Here is a 26,512-nt window from a genome sequence, read left to right on the forward strand (position 1 = left end):
ATGTTCTAACTTAAAAAATAATGGGGATATGACCTGTCATATCCCATGTCTAGGATGTCGCGCCCCCGCGCCCCTAAAACTTAAAAAAAATAATGAGAAAATGGGCACGACATTAGGTGTGTCAGCCCATTACAAGTATTTTATTGGCACCACTTTATGTCGTGCCTCACTTGGACGTGCCATTATTATTAAAGTCTTATCCAATGACGATAATAACTCTGATGATATTTTGGCGGTGATGATGATTCCATTGATATTTTTCTAGTGACTTTTTCATTGGCAATGCCAATTGCAACGACTTTTCTGGCGGTAATGATAACTTCGACAATTTTTCTGTGAAATAATTTTTCTTGGTGATCCTATTTATTCTTTGGTTGATGAAAAATATAAATGTAATAAAATAGATGAAAAATAATGTGGTGATTAGATAAGTTTGTTTATAGAATGGGTAAATACCATTTTAGATCATGTGTTTTTGTAAAAGTTATAAATTGGACCCCCTGTTTTGTTAAATGACAAAATTGGTCTTGTATCTTCCAAAAAAACAAATAGAACCATGAATTGATTTTTTGTCAAAATAAAACTTAATAATATATAATTCAACCTAGAAGTATTATGACAAAACGGGGGTTAAATTTTCTACATTTTTTTTTTCGTGTTATGAATTGTTTTCAAGTTGTATTAAAAAAAATTCTGAAAAATTGTGCTCAAGATCCTTATTTGTATCATTTTTGAAAATATAGAATTTGTTTTGTTATTTAACAAAATAGGGGTCTAACTTATAATTTTTACAAAACACACGGTTTAAAAATAATATCTACGCTCATAGAATTTTTATTCTATAATTTATGAAAATATTCATATTTTAAACTTTATTTTTGGTTAACTATTCATATTCGTCGGCTGTTTTTTTTTTCTGTCAAAATTTATAAAAACTAACTTAACGTTCCATTTTTTTTGAAAAAAATAAAGGACTAATAATAATAATATGTGTATGGTTTCATGTGTGCCTTTGTTTTTCTTCTTTTTCAATAGTTAATTGGCTTCTGGAATAATTACATAAGACACTATTTTTTGTAAAATATTTACATTTTTACGTTTAAAGAATATTTTTTTTTACATTTTTACAGTTTTCTAATAAATAACACGAAAACAACATAAAATCAACAAGAAAACTACATAAAATAACATTAAAATAACAACAAAAAATAACATACAGATAACAAAAAATCAACAACTAATTAACAAAATTACAACATAAAAATACCGTATTTTTTTTGTAAATAAAATCAAAAAAATCGTAAAAATGTTTAAAATTCCGTAAAACCGTATTTTTGTAATTTTTTTGTTGTTTTTATATTTTTGTGAAATAACTCCTTTTGCTTTTCCCTCATTGTCTGTGTAATGGGCCTGAGAATGGGCAGTGGGTGAGTGGAGCAGTACTAATTAACATCAAAATAACAACAAAAAATAACATACAGATAACAAAAAATCAACAACTAATTAACAAAATTACAACATAAAAATACCGTATTTTTTTGTAAATAAAATTAAAAAAATCGTAAAAATATTTAAAATTCCGTAAAACCGTATTTTTGTAATTTTTTTTGTTGTTTTTATATTTTTGTGAAATAACTCCTTTTGCTTTTCCCTCATTGTCTGTGTAATGGGCCTGAGAATGGGCAGTGTGGGTGAGTGGAGCAGTACTAAAGCCCAATTCAATGAGAAGAGAACGCGCGTACGTGTGAGCATGGGAGTCGTAGTACGCATAGAGACGAAAACAACGGTCGTCTAGTGATCTGTTAAGTGCTAAGTATAGCTAAAAAGTTGAGGAAGATGATGATGGCCAAGACAACCCACGCCCTTCATGCTCTCATCGCCTCGTGCTTTCTCTTCCATTATTATTGTCTTTATTTGTCCCCCTTCTTTTACGTTCTCATGCTCTCTCTCTCTTATAATATTAATAGCAGTGCTATACTGCTCCTACTAGTATAGTTTATTCTCATATATTTGCATTAAGCTAATAATAAAACATATAATGGATTACCAAAAAAGGTTTTACAAATATAATAGTAATTACATTAATGTACCATTACTATTACCACTTCTTCTTTGTATATTAATGGGGAATAATAATAATATTAATAATCCGTGGTCGTTTGGTTTAGCTGCTTCTTTATCCAACAACAACAACACTAATAGTAGTGAAGTTTTATCAAGGACGATATTCAGCTTTGGCGATTCCCTTTTGGACGCCGGAAACAACCACTTCAACAAGAATTGCTCTTCTCAAGCTGATTTCCCTCCTTACGGCTCCACTTTCTTCCATCGCCCCACCGGCAGATTCACCAATGGCAGAACGGTTGTCGATTTCATTTGTAAGTGGGTATAACATTTATATATATATATATAAATACACTAAGGATAATATATATAGTTGTCATTTATGTTATTCAAAATAATAATGGAATACTAATAGCAGTATTAATACGTATACGTATACACATGGTGCTGGTGCAGCGGAATATATTGGGATTGATTTGCAGAAACCGTTCCTTGAGGCACAGATGGCGGTTTCCAATGGGACTTGGAAGGCTTATCCCTCCAATGGAATCAACTTTGCCAGCGCTGGCAGCGGTGTTTTGGGGGACACGGGCAGCATTTTTGTATGTCACCATCTTCATTTATAATATATATATATATATATATTTATACATGGTTTCTTATAAACATCATATATCTACATTATAGATTCTTTACCATATACATATATATACATAAAAACCAAATAATGAGGGCAAAAGGGAAGATAGTCTTTCATTAACATACATAATTTTTGTGAGATCAAATAACGTACTTTTTAATTGTATAGTGGAAACTAGAATAATTAACTATTTTGCCGTCACAATAAAATCTTATATATCTATTTCATATAAATTGTGGCTATATAACACAATTTTGGGTTATGAAAATTTATTAGGTGACTTTTTTTTAAAATAAAAAAAAAATAGCAAATTATTAGATGTTGACACGTAAAGAGTCAGTATACATGTAGTTAGTTAAACCTAAATATAATTAAATGGCTTTTTCATTTTTACAATTTAAACAAGTTTTTTTTTTTTTTGCATTTTTATGGAATTCTACATAAAAACTCCTAAATTGCAACAGAAAATCGTACAGATTCCCCTATTGCAACTAGTGCTGCAACCACTTTAGAAACGCAAACCGTAAATTTGAAAAAAAAAAGTTAAAAAAAATAATATATGGAATAATTCCCCTATAATTAATCCACCTAAAGTGTTGCAATTAATAATAAATTTGTTCATATTGTTTATTTTTTTTATTAAAAATTATTTTTAAATTTTGATATTTAGAATTAGTTAAATTTTAAATATTATTTTAAATTAAATTTGAATGTTTTAATAGTTTAACTAGGTGAGTATTTTCATTAATTGCGAAGATAAATTTGACGAATAATAATTTTTTTTTTAATTACTATTACAAAGTATAATAGTAATTTTTGTTTTATTTTAAATCATTATTACGCTTTCAAAATTTAATAGTTATCACTACATTGAATATTATTAATTTTAAAATTATAATATTAAAAAAAATTAAAAACTAAAATAAAATTAAGATACTGACTTTTCACACGTAATATTTATTTAGTGTATATCTATTCTATATAAAGTGTGTCTATATAACTGAAATTCTTGGTTTATGAGAAATTCATGGGTAACTTTTTATTTTTATTTAATAAAATAATAAAATAATAATAAAACAAATCCTATTAATATTTGAACTGATATTAAATATTCCCTTATACCATCTTATATAACTGATATTTTTATTTACTTTTCTTTATTTATTTATGAGTTTTTGTTTCACTAGGTAGCGAGGACACCAATAATATGTAATTCTAACCAATTGAATGTTACCATTTGAATTTTAGCAGAACCTTTAGGAGCAAAAAATATCTACTAAAGTAAAAATTCTATTCAACTATATGTATACATTTATTAGCTACCTTCACTCCTTCAATTTTTCTTTGATAATTAGATAAAATATTGTGTTTTTATTTTGATTTAATATATATAAAAAATAATGATAAATGTTTGTATACAATTGAATAAACAAAAATTAATCAATGGACAATCTGGTGAAAACATTTCTTCAAATAAATGTAAACTTTTCATATACCTAAAGGAAAACGAACAAAAATGTAGGTGAAAACTTTAATTTGAACTTTGCAACAATATTTCAAATGTTTTTCTCACAATTTACACAAAATTACATACAATCATACATACACTAATATATTACACTCATCTAAAATTAAATAGAAATAATATATTTTTTTAAAAGGGCAAATGAACTCGGCAGCTCAGACTCGAATATATCTATTCTATATAAAGTGTGCTTATATAACTGAAATTCTTGGTTTATGAGAAATTCATGGGTGACTTTTTATTTTTATTTAATAAAATAGTAAAATATTATTTATATATAATAAAATAATAATAAAATAAATCCTATTAATATTTGAACTGATATTAAATATTCGCTTATACCATCAAAATTTGCACTGCCCACTTCGCCTTCTCTGCCTTTTGATCGATATCAAACCTCAAATCGACGTTTGATGGTGGAGTGACATTGATGAGAGCAGGCCCAACCAAAAGAATAACAATATCTTACTATTATTAACACCATTTGATTTGGATGTAGAAAAAATATTTTTGGATTGAGGCGGCAATAAAAATAACTGATACTCTCTAGAATTTTTATTACATGTCATGTGACGCATGTCATAAAAAAATAGATTTATACAATCACGATGAAAAAATCATATGTGATAAGCCAACATGCGGCCAAGAAGGATTTCCTACACCACGGCATATTACAAAAAACATATGATGTTATTGAAATTAAGTTAAAATAAAAAAATATACTAACAATCTTATTATGCATTTTACAGTGCTATAGCATATGTTGAACTTGATGACAATACAAAGAGCCTATCTGCTGTCATGTTCGCAGATATTGTGGAAAAAATATTTTCGTGTAATGCTGCCCAACTAATGAAATATACTGCAGAGGTGTAGTTTTTAAAAAATTAAATAGTTTTACATGTCTTTCATAAGTTCATTTTTTAATTAAATAAATTATGCACACCATGTCTAATCATCTTAAATGAAAATACATCACTTTTTGTAGGAACACCGTCGCTTTGTCGACACTACCATATTTAATTTATCAAAGAAAAAATAGATAATCCAGATATATGCGGACCCGGCTAAAATGAAAAGTGCAAAATATAAAAATTACACTATTGTCTCTATCAAAGAAAATGAAGATTGAAATCCACCAATGACTATCATTAGTTTTCTTATCTACAATTTTTAGACTAATGTTATTTTCAATTATCAATAATTTAGAGATTGATTTTTAATTTTCTTTTTATCTTACCCTCATTTAAGTAATGTTTCTTTAAGTATTGGAACATCAATTTTTAGTTTATTTTTGGATTAACTTAAGAACATATTTAAATCATTAAGCTTTCTTAAACACTAATATATTGCATTCAGTATTCAATAATAATATCACTTTCAAATAACATAGAAAAAACCTAGCATAAAATTTAGTATACGTGCCTCGCACGTAATTTTTTGCTAGTATATATATAAATATATATAAAGCTAAATATACTACTACTAGACTACACAACAAAAAATGAAGTGTCCAGCTAGATTAATATTACAGATCAGACGTTGATCTTTCCCTCGCTAAATCTGTATTTTGGGCCTTGTGGCTTTCAACTAATATGTTTCTTTCTCAATGATATTAATTAATTAGAAGATATACTGTTGTTCGAGTAGGATATTATCCTACAATTTTGCTAGAATCGCTAGTTAAAAATTTGTGGAAAGTGGATTGAATATTATATCCAACATTTCTAATAATTACATAATCAGCATAATTACATGGGTAACGTCTAATATTTTCATGTCATCTTACAATTAGTTAGTTAATATACTTTACTACACAAAGACTTTAATGTTAAGAACCATTAATATCTTTTAACATTTCTCTTATATAATATGGTTTTATAGTAACTAGCTACTTGTTTACTTCTAGGTGATTAATTAACTAAAAGCAGTTTATGAAATAAATATAGATTACGTACGTGAAGTTGAAATTATGTCATATATATTTGTAAATATATATGTTACGACTCGAACTTAGACCGTGGCAGATATGTAATATAATTTGGATAGTCAAATATCACACTTTGATCCTTGTAAGATAATAAAACTTATAAATGATCGTTTAATTTATATTACAAAATACTAAATTAAAAGTAATGGATTAACTCTTATATTAATTAGAAAATATTAGTAATAAAATCAAGACCACTCATTTATATAAAAGAACAATAATATCCCTACAGTTATACAATCACCAAATAGATAGATTTAATAAGTTAATATAATACCAAAATAATACCCATTATCCATCATTCCTCATTTCTAACTAGTACATAGCTAATTTAAGTCATCCAAACCATCCATTTCAGCTCAAATACAAAATCAGTTTCATTAGAAAACAAAAAAGTAAAATAAGACTAAACTAGTAACTATGGCGATGTGATGTTAAAACGCCGAACTCTAGTCTTTGTTTGGAGCCTCTTTAGATCTGCTAACCACAAAATAAAGATGTGCTTAGGCACATTTAATCTGCTCCAAACAATAGAAGCCCAGTGAACTCTAAGCAATTTATACCCCTGCTAAATGTTGTAAGAACTTAGAAATTAGCAATAGATTTGAATTGATCCTTGTTGCCTTGCCACAATATGTCTTCAGTACCAACTAAAGATTTGTAACTTATATTTTTTTTCAATAAATGCATGTTTAACAAGTAAAAAAGAAATAAATACTGTAGAAAATTGGTAAGATCAAAGTAACCGAAACCTAATCGAATACATTTATGTACTATAATTTCTATTTTATTATTAAGAAGATTGTCATTACAAATTGTTCAAGTCCTATTTTTTTCAATAAGTATACATGTCATAATAAATTATATTTCAGTATATATCAAGTCAAATATTTCAATAGTCCTCACTTACAGTATGTAATAAGATATGGATTATTCATAAGATAAAAATATTATAAAAAATAATAAATTAATATGTTAAATATAACTTTCCCATAAATATTTTTCTAGTAATAAATACTGAAAAATTCCTGAAATTGTACTAATATACCTCTGTGTAATTATTATAAACGGTCAATTTAGAATACTATCAGTTTGCCAATGCTATTAGACACTTTAAATTGCTTAATACTATGTCGATGTGGCTAAGTGATTTTTTTTTATGTTATTTATTAAATTATAATACGTAGGAGCTGATATTAAATTGTATTAATAGCAACTTCTCTTTTGGTGTAGTGCTTTGTACCTAAGTTGCCCCTTAGCTTTTCTTCTATTAATTAGGCTCAAAACTAATTTTACATGTGATATAAGTAGAATAAATATACACATATATATATATATCTTTATATATTAAAAGTGTCTATCTAACGGCAATTTTTGGTTTAACAGAATATACTTAAAAATAAAAGAATATTCTGTTAAATTTAACGATTAGGTTTGATCTCCCGTTAACAAATAAACCCAATAATTAAACCCAAAAAATTAAAGAATCTTTTAAATATTAATAATCTCTTTTTAAATTAAAAAAATCATCTTAGCCACATATCTCTCTAACAAACTTATCTTGGGAGAATATTAATATTTTTTTTTATTTATTTTTTAAAAAAGAAAAATCTTTATATATTAAAGTTAACCTCACGTTATCTAATGTTTTCTCTGGATAAGCATAGGAAGCAGAAATACCACTTCTATCTTTGTGTGATTGCAGATATACCACTTTTGTCATTGACCCACTTTTTAGCTTTATAAATGGAGATGTTCATATAATATTAACACTTTACAGAATATTTATAGATATAAACTTACATTACAATGCTATGTTAAAAAAAGAAGTAAATAGAATAATCTACTACTCCAATAATAAATTTATTTACAATTTTATAATTACACTAATATTATTTTTAATACATTATTAAATAATATTTCAAATATAAATATTTAATTTTTTCAAACAAAAAATTTGTAATCTTTAAAAATAAAATACATTCAAAATCTTAAAAAGACTAAAATCTTAAATAAAACTAGCAATACGTGGCTCGACACGTACATTCACCTAGTATATAGAAAGCCGTGAATAAATAAACTAGAACTTAAGATATATAGATATTTCAAAATAAATATTTAATCTCAAAATTAATTTAGAAACCTATAATAATCTGACTCAATATTCTTTTACCTTCATTCATGTCTTAAACTTAAAATAATAATGAAATGCTATACTACTAATTAACTCTAGCTAATAAGTATCAAAATATATATAAGCATGCCAAGTTAATAAAATAAACTAACTAGTTGAAACGAAGAAATTATTCATACATACAGTGTAATACAATATAGTGTAATAATTATGTAGTATGTATGTATATATATTTATATCTATTATAAGTAGAAAATTAACGACATAAATTTGATGAAACGCAGGGAGTCACCTCACTCCAAGTTCAACTACAACAATTCAAAATGGTAGTGGAACAAAACCACACAGACGAAAAGAGCATAAAAAACTCGTTATTCTTCTTGGAGTCAGGATCCAACGACATCTACGGCTACTTCTTACAATTTGATAACTCATCACAGAAGCCAGAAGTGTTCATCCAAACAATGTTGACTGAGGTTGGTAAGTTAGTTGAACAACTTTACAAACTCGGGGCTCGTCGGATTGGACTGCTTTCACTAGGGCCAGTGGGGTGTGTGCCCGCCCGAGTGCTCATAGGTGGCCCCACCAAGAAATGTTATGGGAAGATGAACAAAATGGTGAAGGATTACAACAAAGGTTTGGAAAGTTTGGTCAAAGACATTCCTATTAAGTACCCCAACATGGTTGCAATTTATGGCTCAGTTTATGATATCGTTCAGCGATTTCGTATGGTTCCATCGCGTTATGGTACGTACACTACTATCATCTCTACACTATATATATAAATTAATACATATATATATATATGAATTATAAACAGATTAATAAAATGATATATTAAAAAAATACCATAAACAATGTTAAACGGATCAACGAATGATATACGCAAACGAGAAAAAAATTCAAACATAAAATATAAATAAAATGAACACAAGAGCTTATGTCGTTTCTTAAGTAAGTTATCCCCACTCTTAAACCCTTCAGGCTATTACATATATATTTTGTCAACTTAGATTTTTGTTAACTAAATAATTACTTTTTTTGTACTAAATAAACTATGGAATTAATTGTATAGTAATTAATAATATGGAAGCAATAAATAACAAGAAGATTTTTTTATGTAGTTTTGAAGTTAAATCTTCATAATTCAAGAGTCAATCTTATTCAAGATTTATAAGTTTGTATACTGAATATAATGATACTATTTTTAGGAATGAATAATAGCAATATTATCTATTTTTTTCCCAAAGATTGGACCTCCTGTCTTTCCTAGATTCTATCTCTATTTACAGATGTCTAGGATGACAGTTATTGTCTAGGATGTGATCATTTGTAACTGCTCATGAAACGTGAACATTCTCCATGTTTTATCTTTGTGCACATGAGATAATCATAAATAACCGCCTAACGACTCTTTGTATTTATCTATAGGCAGTTAAGCTGATTGTGCTCACTTGTTCTCACCCTCTAAGTGATGTCTTTCTTAAATATCTTTATAGAGAAAGTATTAAGTGTTGAGTTACGATCGATGCATCTCGCAGCCTTCTTTAGTTATTGAGTGAGGTATAGGTAAGATGGTTATTCCAACGCGTCAAGAGCGAGGAGAATAAATATTGAGATTTTACTTGAACATACAAGTATGTGGATTAATGAGCTACAAACTCATAATCACGAGTATGGAAATCAATGAGCTGCAAACTCATTATCTACTTGTCTAAATGGTTCTGTTGTATATTCTGTTTATCCCGAGTTGGACCTATTTATCTCGCTATCTCATCAGTCAATAGTTATTATTCCTGTCTCGCTATTTTCTATATAGCAGCGAGTTTGAATATTTTTATTAACTGTATTTCTTGAGGCAAGTTATCTAAGTGCATTTAATAATGCATAAATTTGGGGATGGTTCATATTCTAGCTTACACGTGTTAGCTTTTTTATTATTACTGCTCAAAATATAGGTATAACATATTTCTTCCTCTAGATTTCTATGTAGGAATGCTATCCTCTCATCCATTTAGTCCACTTCAAGATCCAATTTAGTAGCCTTTGAAAGTATCATTCTAATGGAAGCTTGTTTCACCACTGGTGAGAAGATTTCATTGAAATCCACTCATTCTTGTTGTGTGAAACCCTTTGCAACCAATCTTTCTTTGAACCACTTGGTTCCATCCTCAATATTACCTTCCTTCTCTCTTAATATCCTTTTGCAGACAACAATCTTTTTCCCAGCTAGTTTTCTAACAACAACCTGGTTTTGTTCTTCTTGAGTGACATCATTTCCTCTTGAATGGCCTTCCTGTTCACATCTTCATGGAAGCTTGATGGTAACTAACTATCAATCTCATATGCAACTGTTAAGGACAAAGCTCTAAATTTTGCATAGCCTAATCTGTCTGGGAATTTGATTTCTTTCCTCTCTCTGTCTATTTCCAACTGAAAGTTGCTGAGATCTCGTTGTGTCTCATTTGAATTATCTTCAGTGTCATTAATCTAAACTTTCCTAATCTATTTAGAATTGATACCTTGCTCCACCTCAAGTTATAAACTGTCTGTGTTAGCATCTTTGACCGCAGCAGTTTCAACTGGTTCCTCAATCATCTTCATGGCTATATAATCCTCTCTAAACACTACATCCCTGCTTATTATCCCTTTCTTGAAGCAGGGATCAAGAAAATATAAATTTTAGCCGTTGATTCCTTTTGGATAGCCTAAAAATAAAAACTTCAAGGCTCTAGGCTGCAACTTGTCTTGTCTGATGTGTGCATAAGTTGTACACCCAAAGACTATAAGATCATACTTTTAGAACATGTCTAGTCCACATTTCTTGTGGAGTTTGAAGCTGTAGAGGGGATCCTATTAATAAGATAACAAGTTGTCTTGAGTGCCTCACCCCAAAATTTTTAGCATACACCTCACTCTCTCATGTAGAGTTATGTTCATCTTTTTTGCTAGGCCATTCTGATGTGGATTATTCACAACTATGTTATGTCTTATAATATCTTATTTTACACAACATCTGTTGAACTCATCAAAGCAAAATTAAAGCCCATTGTCTGTTCTTAGGATATTGACGCAACATCTAGTTTGCTTCTCAAGAATTACTCTCCATTTTACAAAGGTCTGGAATGCATGATTCTTGTTCTTGAGTATAGCCACCCAAAACTTTCTAGTGTAATCATCTATTATGCTTAAGAAATAATTTTCTCTTCCAAGTGTTTAAATGTTGGAAGGCGCCCATAGATCAGAATGAATGTACCCTAACTTCTCTATTGTAGTATGTATGCCTTTAGGAAACTTCACTTTGCATCACTTTACCAATACATAGGATTCACATAATTTAAGCTTGTCTTTAAGAACACTTTTGAAGATACCTTGTTTTTCAAGTTCTGTTAACCCTCTTTCACTTACATGACCTAGCTTGAGGTACCAAATCTTAGTACTATTTCCTATAGATTTGTCAATAGCTAGTGCAATTGATATAGTGACTAGATTCCCCTCAAGATAGCAAATGTCATTAATGAGTTTTTCTTTTCTAATAACAAGAGAACCTTTAGTAACCTTGAGTGCCCTATCATCTATCTTGACAGTATATCTATTTTTTTTTCAAAAGCACCAGTATAAAGAAAATTTATTTTTATTTCAAGCACATACCTCACTTACTGTAGTGTTCTGATCTCACCATATATCATACATCCTCATTTCGTGACAATTCTAATTCTCTCAATTTTTTTATGACTTACTATTTCCAAGAATATTTACACCTTGTTTTTCTAAGAGTGAAATGAAAAAAATTATTCGGTGTCATATGAAATGAGCACCCCGAGTCCAAGATCCATTCCTCACACGAAATCAAGCTTGACGCAACTAGTTTATCAACTGATTCATAACCATCAGCGACTATGCAAGCTTCTCCATTTGATTTGTTTTTCTTATTTTGATCCCTCTTTAGATTGGCTTTAAGGGGAAGGTAATCATCTCTAAATGACCTTCTTTCTTACAATAGTAACACTGCTTCCTTATGGAGTTCTTGAATCAGATCTTTGTTTTTATCCCCTATTCCCATGATGATTCTTGTTACCCTTGTACTTCTTTTCATGCTTCTACCTCTAGTGAATAGTCCTCCTCCATTGTTTTCAATTTTTTCATCACTTTCTTTAGAATCTATTTAGAACGAAGGGGTGCCTTTACTTCAGTCAGTGAGTGTATCCTTCACATAGAGAATTGTGTCAACAAAATATTCATACGCTCTTGTCAATGAACTTAATATATGGTCTAGTTTTCATCATCTATTTTAACCCATATGTTGTTCAAATCCAGGATGATCTTGTTGTAATCATCCAAGTGTTTCTTTAACTTCTTCAAGTCATCCATTCTTACAGTGTAAAGTTTCTTCTTAAGGTATAATTTTTTTTCTAAATACTTCTTCATGTATATTGCAGAGAGTTTATTCCACAAGCCTAAAGCTTTCTCCTCATTCAAGACATCTCTTAATACCTCATTGTCTAAACTCAACAAAATTACACTATGTGCTTTGGTTTCAATCTCATACCTCTCCTTCTTATCTGCAATGGCTTTGAAAGCTCTCTCATCCAAATCTTTCAAGACACCTTGATGCCCTAGCAGTGCTCTCATTTTGATTCTTCAAAGGCCAAAATCATTGGCTCCATTGAAATTGTTAATTTCAAATTTTGAGTTTGACATTCTTAATTGGTGAGTTCTTTGAAGAACACCTTTGATTTTTGAAATTACGAGAACCTCCTCCTCAGCTCTACTACTACAAATGGGCCTTCACTGTTTTTCAACCCTTTAGAGGAAGTTTTGGCAAAATTCGTAACCCATTGAGTTCCATGGGCCGTTAAAAGGATAAAAGAGAACTAACTCTAAAGGGTTCATTTAGAGGCGCGCAATTATTAACAAATAAGCACCTCTAAATGGACCTTATGGAGGAGGTTATTTGCTAATAACTGCCTCCATAGGTATTTTTTTTATAAATATTTTTATTTTAATGGTAGTTCGACGAAGAATGATGAATAAGAGAAAGTCTGATTTTAACCAAGAAATTATAAATCTAAACGTAACAGTACAAAATAACACTTTTTTCTAAAAAAAATTCACCACAAATTTGAGTTAACTGCCAGAACTACCCGTAAACAATAAAAATAAAATGGTAAGAGAAAACACAAAAAGAAAAATACGACGGAGAAAGAAAAGAGAAGAGATGGGATCTTCGATGGTGGTTGGGTTGTCGAGGTTGGGTGTTGTCGGTGCTAGAGAGAGAGAGTTTTTTGCCGACGATGGTAGGTTCTTCATGGTAGGCACCGCCGGCGCTAGGGTTGGTGGTGGCTCAGGTAAGAGACACATAAAAAGAGAGGGAGAGGAAAAGAAGCAAAAAAAATATACCTTTTATGGCGGCTGGTGCGACGACTTGTGAGCCAAACAAAGAGAGAGAGAGAGAGAGAGAGAGAGAGAGAGAGAGAGAGAGAGAGAGAGAGAGAGAGAGAGAGAGAGAGAGAGAGAGAGAGAGAGAGAGAGGGTGTTTCTTTAAGGTTTTTAAGGTTTTTTTTTGTGGCTGACGTAGCTAAATATTTTGTTAGGGTTTATAAGGGTTCATTCGAGTTTTCTTATGTCCTAAAACCCATTTAGAAGTTTGCAACACCCCTTTAGAGGTGGTTGTATGGAAATAAGCGCCTCTAAAGGGTTTCAACATATTTTTTTAACCTTTTAGAGCTATAGTATTATTTTTTTAGTGATAGAAAAAAATTTCTTTTCAAGTTCTTTTTGTAGTAGTGCTCTGATACCAATTGTGAAGTCTCAAACTCCGAACAAGAACCTAAACAAAACATGAGAAACAATGTTAAACATATCAATGAATGAAATACCAAAAAAAAAAATTGAACATAAAACATAAACAAAGTGAATACAAAACTTATGGGGTTGGGGTATACAATCGGGGAGATGATCATGAGAGAAAGCAGCCTTCAATGATTGTTGGTACTATCTTTATTAATGCCAGAATAGAGTTATAAAACAAGGACAAAGTGCTTGACTCAATGGAGACTTCCTCCTTACAAAATCCTCCAGTACTTGAGATCCTCTCAATTAAATAAATGCGAGTGTCTTTAACATCCTTCCATCTCTCAATTTTTCTAATTTTGTCTCTTACTTTTTAGTTGCAGGCATTTGTTTCTTATTTATTCTTTTGTTTTGTTTCTATCATTGACCTAGCTAAAAAAAACTAATTAATATCACAAGCCACTTGGCCATTTGGTTGGTAAAATAATTTTTGTAAACTACACTGACCAACCGTTAGCCAACTGAATCGTACATTTCTTCAAAATTAACATGGTTAGTTAATTAAATAATGCATGTGTATATATCTAAAGTATTAGACGATATAGTAAAGATTAGAGCAATATATAGCTACACCCTACTTAATTCATATACATTGGTTGATTTATAATTAAGTTTGCTAAAAACTTATTATACTATACAAAGTTTTTGGGCTGCCTTAGAGGACTATTGAGAAAATTCGTTTGAGTAGGGGTGAGCAACGGTCTGTTTGGTCGGTTTTTACACTAAAAAAAATTCCGAAATTCGGTTTTTCAGTTTTTATGGTTCTAATCCAAAAACCGACCGACCATTATAAAAATATAAAAAAAATCGACCGTTTTAATCCACGGTTTGGTCGGTTTAAACCGACCAAACCGAATTTTATTTTATTTTTTTTAAAAAAAATATGTTTTTAAATTTTTTATAAATATTTGAAAACCAAAAAAATAAAGTATTGTATCAAATATCATATAATTTAAAAATAAAAATTTCTTAGTTAAATAAATAATGTTAAATAAACTTTTTTAAATTTGTTCAAATTATTTGTACTACTAATATGATAATGTGTTACATTAAAAAACTAGTATTATTTTATGAATGTGTGTATATAATACGTAACTGCATCAAATTATAATAACATAAAATAATGAATAATTGAGACTTTAAATAAAAAAGATATAAGTAAAATTAGTTTAATAAAATTGTATCTTAAATATGTACAAAAATAATATATATTATATATAATATATATGTTCGGTTGGTTTGCCATTGACACTAAAACCGACCATGTTAAGGCAGTTTTAACCAAAGGCGGTTTTTTCGGTTTTCGGTTTTTTCGGTGTCAGTTTTTTCGGTGTTCGGACGGTCGGTTTACTCGGTTTGGTTGGTTTCATGGATTTTTTGCTCACCCCTACCTTTGAGTATATATAATACTCTAGAAAATAATGTTAATCAATTAAGTTAAATAATAATTATAATATCACATGCAATGCATCATCTATATATATATATAATATAAGAGTCTATATATGTAATGTAAGTCAATTGATTATATATATAATTAATTGTTTGATACTTTTGAGTATGCACGTAGGTTTTAAAAATGTGTCAGAAGCATGTTGCGGCGAGGGAGTTCTAAGAGGAGAAGTTCAATGTGGTAGAGAGGGATACAAAATATGTGAGAAGCCAGAAGAGTATCTGTTCTGGGATTACTTCCATCCAACCGAGCACGCTTACAAAATCATTTCCAAGGCTTTATGGACAGGCACCACCCTCCGAATCAGACCCGTCAATATCAAAACTCTAGCCTACATGACCCTCTAGATGTACTACTACCTACTTAATTCCTCATCCTCATCATCATTACTATATACATTAATATGATCATAAAATATTAGGCTATTAATTAGGATAATTTCAAAAATAAATCACATAAACTCTCATACAGTCATATGTGTTAATTCTGTTTGAAGTCTCCGTAAATTTTTCTTCTAATAGTTAATTTAGGGTTATTTGGAAAAGCAAACAAAAAAAAAAAGAGAGAAAGAGAGTGAGAGGCTTGTGTTGGACTTTTTACTTTTATCTTCTTTTTTTCTTTTTTTTTTCTATAATTGAGTACCCAAATTGGTGGCCGATAGGAAGGATAAAGAATGGTCAACGAAAATAAAGTTTTATGGTTAATTGCTTTGCGTATGGTTTTTCGTTTGACTAGAAAAGTATTAACTATTAACTCACATTTTATATTATTATTGTTATTTAGTCAAATATATGAATCAACACGTCCCCTTCCAAAAGTAAACATTCAACACGCGCGCGCAGTTTATTTTAAAAAGTCTAGCATTACTAGGCTTTTTTAGGATTCTTCATAATTTTTTTTATTAAGAACTAGGGAATGGATCCGCGCTTCGCGCGGTTTTAATAAATTTTTTTGAAATTATATATTTTAAAATTTATTTCTTAATTATCAATAAAATTAAATCTAATACTTTTCAATTTTTTTTAATTATTTACTTATATACATACACTAATTAATGTATATAGAAACTAATTATTAAATAACAAAATTATAAATAATTAAGAAAAATTATCAAGTGTATAAAAAAAATGTAAAAATAATTTTTTAGATATCTATTAAATTTAATCACTTAATTGAGCAAGATTTAAGTATTCAATCACTTATATAAAATAAAAGAAAAATACTACTAATTTTTGGACAAATTGAACTGATCAATAAAGAAATGATTTATACTACTTATAACCCTAACATAATTTGTAAATATGTAAGATTTTTACTTAAACAAATTACTAAGATGATATATTAATATTCGATGTATACAAAATTATATAAAAAAACCACAAACTCACTAAGAGTTTAATAAAATAAATAAATACCACAAAATAAAAAGTAGGATGCCACCTTATTAATTAATTTGTACTTTCTAAAAAATCAAAAATCAAATTGCTTGTATGTTTTGAATTTTATTTGTTTTTCTTTTTTAGAATTAGGAAAGAAAAATATTGTGCTTACATGTAATAAAAATATATAGTAGAAAGATCAAGAGTTTGAGAATGATGGACAATGATGAATAGAGATGATAGTAACTCTATTTATATTTGTTTGGTATTAACTTATAGATAGGTATAAAATTGAAATATAAAATTATTATGTTACTAATTATAAAATGTATCTTTATTTTCTTTAAAGGATATATGTAAATTGATTGATTTTTTTTTTTTTTTGATTGTATCTCTCATCTTCTCACTTTTATTAAATTATATTTATTTAGTTAATAATATTTTTAAAAATATATATGATATGAGATTTATGCACTTTTAATTCTTATATTTCTTTTTTTAAAAAAAAAAATACCTTTGTGGAAATATTTATATATATATATTCAGTTATATTTATATATATTATATATATAATATGTCTAATGTTGTTTTAATTGTTATATGAAAAAATATTGGAATATAATAACATCAGTATCTTTGTCTTTTTTTTTTTTCTCTTTTATATTTATGTTTCAATTAAGCTGAATATTAATTATTACAAAAAAGTAATAATATTTGTCATTAATATATATTTTTTTACTTCCAATAAATATTTTCTTTGAATCATATGAGATTGGCAATTTGTTAGTGGAATTCAAAAGTCAAGTAAGATTAAAGAAATATTGTAAGAAAAAAAAACATAGATAAGTATAAAAGGTTATGGATTTAAATGGCATTGATATAAGAGAAAAATGATTCAAATGAGTAATTACCAAATTATGAATTTTGTTGGAGATGATGTTACTTAATTTTGAATAAGTATATTTGAAGTTTTTTTTGAGTGAAAGAATTATTGCATGAAAATGATTCATAGTCATTTATGTATATCGTATTAGTATAGAGAATAAAAATACCAAAAAGTAGCGCAAATATTTGAAATATATATATGATTTGTCTTTTGAAATCTACTCCCATATTAAAATTGGCAAAATATGACTCATTATTATGGTACTGATATAAGAGGTAAAATGATTCAAATGAGTTACAAAATTATAAAATTTGTTGAAGATGATGTTTCTTAATGTATAATAATTACATTTGAAGTTTTTTGAGTGATAGATAATTAATGCATGAAATTCTCAACATAAATAATTCAGACTCATTTGTGTATATAGTATTAGTATCAAAAATAAAAATACCAAAATTTAGTAAAGTATTTATAAAAAAATATATATGATATGTTTTTTGAAATTTTATTCCACTCTAAAATTAGAAAATTATTAATTATTATCTTCATCACATTAACTAAATTCATTTTTTTTTTTGCATCCATCTAAGAAAATATTAAATTATAAGTCGTTGAAAGTAATAATTTATAATAAACACATTAAAAAATAAAAATTATTGACTATCTTACACATATGAACAATATTATTAAAATACTATTATTTAGAAACTAATTAAAAGGAGTGGGAACAAAAAAAAATGACAAATGACACAAATAAACATCAAAATGGTTTTACAATAACAAAATGAAACAAAGAGAAAAGCTAGAAAATTAATTGGCAATAAAATGTTAAGACTTACAAATATGTATAAGAATGAGGGAGAGAGAGGAAGAGTGAGAAATAATGTAAATTAAAATTAAGGAAATTTGAAAGACAATAAATTCTATAGTGACAAATGACAATGTTTTAATATATAGCAAAGTATGAATTAATATTATTTGTCAATAATTTTTTATTTATTAGTTAACTATTACCATTGTTAACTTGGTATAAAACATTAGTTCATTATTATAAATTATTATTATCATGTTATTATTTTTTTAATGAATTAGTAAAATATTATTATTTTTAATTTATTATTATAAAAAATTGAAGATAATAAATAAAAAGTAATAATTAAAAATTAAAAATTGAAGATAATAAAAAAAGGAAGACAATACTATAAAAATTAAAAATTAGAAATAAATAAATAGTTGTAGAAGATTTAGGATGCCATTGCCATATCATACATATCCATATACAAGTATACAATGTTTATATTTTTATACATATTTATATATCTAAATCAAAATGTGTAATTACTCATTATTAATCAGTCATAATTTTCTTTTTTAGATAAAATTTATCATAATAATTGATAAAACATAAATATTTCATTCTTAATAAATGAAACAGTGGGAATGAGAAAGGGTTAGTCATTTAACGTTGAAAATTTATATTAAAACGTAGGCTAATAATAATGAAATAATGTTAAACTTTATTTTCATATAAACCCATTATAAATTAAGTAAATTATGTAGGCTAATAATAAGGAATTAAATTAAAACGGACACTTAGTAAAAATTTATTAAAAAAATAATTAAATAATAAGAAAAATTGAGATGTCAAGAAATAAGAAAAAAAAATTCATAAAGTTCGCCATGTCACTTTTATTTGTCTTTTTTTATATAATTATATAATATAATATATAATGAATATAGAAATTTAAATAATGTATGCAGATTTTTATTACAATCTATCTATATATATCTGTAAAGAAAATTTTTAAAAAAAGTAATGTGGCATTATATATTAATTATATTGATAAATTGCTTAAATTTTATGACTTTTTTATTTTTAAAGATTGAAAATCTTCCTCATAAACTAAATAGAATTTGTAATACTACTTCCAATTGTTATCCAAATTAAAGATATTATGGTTTTATGTCTTATTATGAGATGAGATTCGGATAGTTTATATATATATATATATATAAACAACAAAAAATCAAAATAGAAGATGAAAATGAAAAATTTAAACTTATGAAAATCAAATTTATAAGAAAGAGTAGAATGGAGCAAAAAAAAAAAATAGTAGAAAGAGAGATATATGATGAAAATAAAAACAAATAAAGATTAGTGATAATCTTTCAAAGCAAGAAAAAAATTACCTAATAGTTTTTGGTGCAAAATATCTATTTAAGAGATTTGCCAATAAATAACCTGAAAATAGAGCATTAAGAATTAGAAAAAAGATGAAAAGAAAAACATAATAAAATCTTCAAAAATTAATAGCCATATTAAGAAATATAAAAATAAAGCATAAAGTTAGAAAGCAAAACAAAACATAAGAAAAACTTAAAAATTATGAATGTCAACAAAATTTTAACTTATATATATAGACAAAGGAATAAGAGCTAGAATACAAAGAGTTTTTTTTTTTAATAGAAAAATATAAATAGTTTTAGTAATTAATTATAGACTTAATATATAAACATAAATATAGGAGTTATACAAAGAATACAAATAGTTTTTAGTTATAAAATTTTGTTTTAAGTAGCATTAAAAACTCTAAATATATAAGAAAAATTAAAATTTTTGAAAAAACTAAAAAATAGAAAAACTCTCATATATGATGTGACATTACTTTCCCTAAAATTCTCAGATATATATATTGATTCTCTTTTATATTTAATTATTTAATAAATAATTAAAAAAGTTAAAAAAAATGAGAAAAATAAAGAATACCTCTATAAACATTAGTGTGAAATTACCAATAATATATAATTAAAAAAAAAATATTTACATAATTAATGATAGGTAGTCCTTTCAAATAACACATATAATTAAGAATAGTATACATAATAATTAAAGAGCTAATAGTATTAAGGCTAGACATGAATTTGAAATGAATTAATTACCTAAAACTAAAAATATGCATTAAAAAATAGAAATAGGAAAAAATAGAGAATAGAGAATAGAAGAAGATTAGGATGCCACTTAACATGTTTTGTGCTTTCCTTTATATTATATATTGATTAGGGTTCTTCACAATTCTTATTCATTAATTGATGATTTTATATACCGATTTGTATGGAACTAATTAGCTAATATATTTTTTTTTTTTTGCAAGAATATATACATAGGCAGCCAATTTTATGCCTAATATTTGAAATATCAGAATGTAATCCGTTGTACGGAAGGGAGGGTCCCACATTCTATTAAAATTTTAATTATTTTTTGTATTTTTTTTATTTATTTGACAACCGGTTGTTGTAGGTTTCTTCACCGATTGTCAATTTGATTTTTTAATTAAAAAATAAAAATGTACGAAAAGCTACAATCAAGTTACTATTTGTGGTAGTTAAGGTACAAAAAGATACAACAAAGTTACTGTTTGTGGTAGTTAACAGTATAAAAGTGCTGCAGACAGTGGGTCCATGTTGTCAGAGTGAGGTTATTTTCATCTTTTCATTCCTTCATATCTTCTATGTATTTGTGCGATGGTAGTTGAGTACAGTATATCATGTACCGTGTACATTTATTGTTTCTGCATGATGTTTAGTAAAACTAGTGTACAAAATATCACGTACCGAGTACGTTCCTTTATGTTTCGTAGTACATTGGTAAGAAAAATTTCTTATAACTCATAAAATTATGTGCTATTATATATTGAGTTTTACATTGGTGTATTTATTTTAATTTAATTATGTTTTAGATTAAAAATTACCATGGAAATATTTTTTTTTTCACCTTATAAGATTGATTTTTTTACCTAAAATAATTTAGTTGTTCATCAATAATAATTTTAAGATTTGTTCAAGATGAGATAATTACCCTAACACCTCAAGCATAACATGAAGTAAATAAAACTAGGATTTTTGAAGCAACAATTGGTGTCATAAAAGTTAAAACATTAATAGGAAACCACTACTACAAATTACACTATTCACGTCGATCAACACTACTGTTCATAGCGTTAACCGACGTTAATATAGCCCAAATAATTGGACCTGACTATTTAAAATCGACACTAATAATATATGATTCACGTCTTTTGATTAAACGATGGTAAAAAAAAACTGACGCAATAAAGCAAAAAATTTTAAAAATACTTTACACTTTGCATCTGTTGGTAACACTCGCCTAATGTATTTGTGAGGTTTAAAAATGATGCTAAATACAATTGAGAGAGAAAGAAACCGAGACAACCAGCTGTAAAATCCCTAAATCCTAAATCAAATGCATGTACTATTCCCATTTTACCTAACCCTCATCCTCTTTGACCTTGCTCTAGCGATCAACAGGCGGCCCCTTCGTCCTCTTTGAAACCATCCACTCGAGCCTTCATCCCTCTTCGAAACTGTCCACTCGAGCCTCTTGACCCCATCTCATCCACTTCAAAAACCCTTCAACCCATTATCTTTCTCCTCTTCTTAATCAGGCGGTGACCCAACCCCAACGGCCTCCTCAACTCTTCTTCGCCTTCTGCTTAATCGGGAAGTGTGTTCTTCTCCAATTGGTTTTAACATGTATATTTCTTTTGTATTCCAAAAAATTTGGTTTGAAATTGTGTTTTATGTAGTTTTCTATCTCATACTACAAGTTCTCTCTCCATCACCCATCCTCTCTCCCTCGACTTTTTTGTTTTTGGTTTCTTCTCTCACTAATTTATCATCTATAACTATTCTGCATAGATTATCAACTTCCTTCACTAACTAATTCAAGAGGAGGAATTATTTTTGTTGAGTATAGGCCTTTTAATTGTAGAACTCCAGTTACTACATGCGCTTCACTCACTGTCCGGATAAATAATTGCTTCACTCACAGCTATGGATTTTAGGTTGCTAATGAGGATTAGGGTGTCTTATTTTTTTAATTTTTCTTTGAATGAGATCTTATTTTGGTTTCTAACTAGGTTTATTTTCATGTATAAAAAAATGTTTGGATTTTTTAATGCGTATGGATTTAAGGGTTTTGTGGTGGATTTTATAGAGATTGATTTTTTTTTTCCTCGCCCTCGGGTTGGAAGATCACCATTTTCTGTTTACGGTCAATATTGACTGAGTACTTGGATAAGAAATTCATTCCAAGTATAATATCAAAATCTGCTAAACCGATTTCAATTAAGTCAGCACTTAACTCCCTATCCTCAATTCTGATCGGCATAGACCTAATCCACCTTTTTGAGATGACTAATTCTCCACCATTTCCAAACCCTTTATCATAACTATCATACGGTCTATCCAATTTACTAAAAATTCTGGCTGCCACATAAGAGTGAGTGGCCTTAGAGTCAAACAATATAGAGAGGTAACACTTGTTGACCGAGAGCTAACCTGTTACAACTGAGGGACTGGCCTCTGGATCTGCCTGAGTTAAAGCAAACACCCTTGCTAGAGCGGGTTTTTCAGCAGTCTTCTGCTCTTCTTTCTTAAGCTATGGGCAGTCTCTTTTCTAATGCCCTGACACTCCACACTGGAAGCACCCTTGCCCTATACAATCACCCAGATAATGCTTTTTACAACTGGGGTATTCTGGGTAAGTGTATCGGGTTTCGGAACCATCCCAATTGTTGCCTCGACCCTGGTTCCCTCAGAACTTCTTGTTCTGACTTGAGCCACTAGATGCAGTTGGTTCCTTTCTTTTATGATCAATGGTCGAGCCACTACCACCCCTACTAAACCAAAGGTAGGAAGATTAGGAGCCCCACCAACGACCTGAGTCCCTCGAGACTCCTGAGTGCACTCCACTGTACCCTCAGCTGGCAGTGCCTTGCCCACCATATCAACATAGGTGGTGTTATCATCAGTAGTAATCTTAAGATCATGTCTTATCTACGAATTTAATCCATCCAAGTACTTTTCTTTCTTATTGAAATTGGTTGGCACAATTTCTGAGGCCAATCTTACCAATCGATCAAACTGAGTTGTGTATTCAGTGACACTCATATTCTCCTTTTGGGTCAGCTGGGTAAATTCTTTTCTTTTTGCACTTCTAACTACTTCATTGTAGGACTTCACGTTAAACAACTCCTGGAACTTTTCCCAGGTCATAGCAGTAACATCACAAGTCAAGGACACCATGTCCTACCAAACTAGAGCATCTTCTTGAAACTAGAATGTGGCACAAGCCACTGTGTCATTGCCGGTGACGCCATGAAATTCAAAATTCTTGTAATAACAGTCAGCCACTGCTTGGCTTTCATTACATCAGGACCTCCTAGAAAGACTGGAGGTGCCTACTTGCGGAACCTTTCATACAGTGGTTCCATTCGGTTCACTACAGCAACTTGTCCTACCTGCACAGTAGGGGCAGGAGCTACCTGCATTTCTGGAGCAGGGATCGGAGGAGCACCCTGTTGTCTCAAGCGTTTGATTTCTTCATCTTGCTCATTGATTCTGGCTTGCATTTTTGTAAACCTATTTTCCCATTCTTGGGCAGCCTACGACGAGTTAACATCACCTTGACCGCGTGCCCTGCCTCTAGGGCCTCTGCCTTGACCACGAACATTCGGAGGAATCTGAACTCCCTGACCGCCACTGGATCCAACCGAGTTACCCTGACTCCTGGTGTTTCGTCTGGCGTCCATACTACTAGAACAACATGCGTAACCAAGAGCTAGTCTGGTCAGATCACGATCAAGAATAACTTACTAATTACCGCTTATATTGGAAATTTAAAACATGTGCTGTAACACCCTAACTAACTTAGGCGTATTACGTGATTTTTAAACGTACTGTGCAGCTCGTTGCTAATCAACGAGGTTTATGGAAAAACGTGATTAATTAAAATTTTGCTTTTTAATTAAACTTATAAAACAGTATTACAAAAGACTCGGGATCCCGATTATAAAAATATTTACAAAAAGTTTAACTGTTTAACTGTTACATAAAAATAAAGGTCGTCTAACGACCAGTTACAAAATCAGCCTTGCTGTCCCGAGGATCGTACGATCCAGGCCTAACCGCCCCGACATGTACAATCTCATAAGCTCGCTCACGGTCCATCAGCTATAGCCTTGCCTTTACCTACACATAAACGTAAACTGTGAGTCGACAGACTCAGTAAGAAAAGCATAATAATATCATACATGATTCTAACTGCCGTGTCCAACACGATACTGAGTCCCGCTACTGCCATGTCCAACATGGTACTGAGCCACTACTGCCATGTCCAACATGGTACTGAGTTTTGAACGTTCACAGGGACGGTACTATTGACAAGTATCCTCCTGATCGGTCGAACCGGTCATACTCCGCCGCCGGTCATACTCCAGCCGTACCGACGGGATAGGTCAATAGCACGGAACCACCAACCAAATGTCACTGATCGGTCGAACCGGTCATACTCCGCCGCTTGGTCATACTCCACTGTACCGACGTGACAGGGTTGGATGGTTCGAAGCCTATCTACATAACTAATGTAATCTAACAGGCTTCCTACATGCACGCTAAACATGTAATCTACATATGCATACCGTTATACTAATCTTACACGGATTCCGAATTCAGGTGTGCCGGTCAACCTGACTGGAACTGAAGCTGAGCGGCGGATTACTGGCTCCTAAACCATAAAAATTATAACGCTATAAGTGACACGCTAAATCACTTCCCGGGGACTTAAACTAGGAACTAAAAGTTTCCCTATCGATAAAAAGCATGGCAATACCCCTAAAAACATAAAAACGAGGAAAACACGGGTTCTGAAAAATTCCCCAACCGGTAGACCGGTTGCCCAACCGGAATTCCGGTTCTGGGAAATTCGGACCCTCATCCGGAATTCGGATGCACAACCGAATTCCGGTTCCTCGCGAAAGGCAACATCAAATTCTCATAACTTGCACAATTCAACCCCAAATCACCTCAAACTTTCCAGACCTGTTCTATACCTTCCCTAGAACATTTCTAAGGCCTCAAACTAACCCAGAAATCACAGAAGCAAAAATCACCATTGGAGCTCAAGCTTTGAGTTCTAAACTCAAACTTGACCAAATCCACCTAACAAGCAATCAAACCAACTTAGTTCTACAAAATCAAGCTCAAAATAACCTCTGGAAACTCAAGCAAACATCCTCAACATCACAGCAACAAAATATAACCTTTTCTCTCAAAAATCACATATTTGCATAGAAAATTCAAAGCTTTGAACAACCTAACTAACATGCTTCAAACAGCTCAATTAACATCAATTAAACATGCTTTAAACCTCAGAAATCAACAACCAAACACAGCAATAACAACAGCCACAAAAGCATGCATTTTACTCAACTTTTCACCATTTTTTTTCAAGAAAACAAAGGAGAACAATTAGGAAATACATACCACAATCAAGAGTACTCAAAGTTAGGAAGAATCTAGCTAGAATTTGATGGAAAAACCCAGCCTTTGAAACCCCATGCACCAGCCGAAATAGAGAGAGAGAATGAGAGAGTTCTTTTGAAATTTTCTTTCTTTTTCTAAACTTAGTATTTTTGTGAAAAATGAAAATGAAATAAACTAACCAAGCATTATTCATTTCAGCCAAGATAATCATTTAAAATAAACATTTAATCCATTTAATAAATCAC

The 26,512-nt window shown here is 29.5% G+C and overlaps 1 protein-coding gene across 1 annotated transcript; it reads left to right on the forward strand.

The window, feature by feature from the left end:
- Nucleotides 1–1,839: 1,839 nt before the first annotated feature.
- On the forward strand, nt 1,840–16,148 carry LOC115714602 (GDSL esterase/lipase 6). The gene is made up of 4 exons (XM_030643347.2): nt 1,840–2,378; nt 2,521–2,666; nt 8,638–9,100; nt 15,777–16,148. Exons 1-4 carry the CDS (start codon nt 2,039–2,041, stop codon nt 16,004–16,006), a joined length of 1,179 nt encoding a protein of 392 aa, XP_030499207.2. The 5' UTR covers nt 1,840–2,038; the 3' UTR covers nt 16,007–16,148.
- The last annotated feature ends 10,364 nt before the right edge of the window (nt 16,149–26,512 follow it).

The sequence above is a fragment of the Cannabis sativa genome, chromosome 4 (genome assembly GCF_029168945.1).
Source record: "Cannabis sativa cultivar Pink pepper isolate KNU-18-1 chromosome 4, ASM2916894v1, whole genome shotgun sequence".
Lineage (NCBI taxonomy): Eukaryota > Viridiplantae > Streptophyta > Magnoliopsida > Rosales > Cannabaceae > Cannabis > Cannabis sativa.

Excerpts from the sequence above, each read along its gene's own strand:
- LOC115714602 (XM_030643347.2), top strand. The coding sequence starts at position 2,039 with ATGGATTACCAAAAAAGGTTTTACAAATATAATAGTAATTACATTAAT. Across the intron at positions 2,379-2,520 it reads AACGGTTGTCGATTTCATTT|CGGAATATATTGGGATTGAT; the intron begins GTAAGTGGGTAT and ends GTGCTGGTGCAG. Across the intron at positions 9,101-15,776 it reads TATGGTTCCATCGCGTTATG|GTTTTAAAAATGTGTCAGAA; the intron begins GTACGTACACTA and ends GTATGCACGTAG.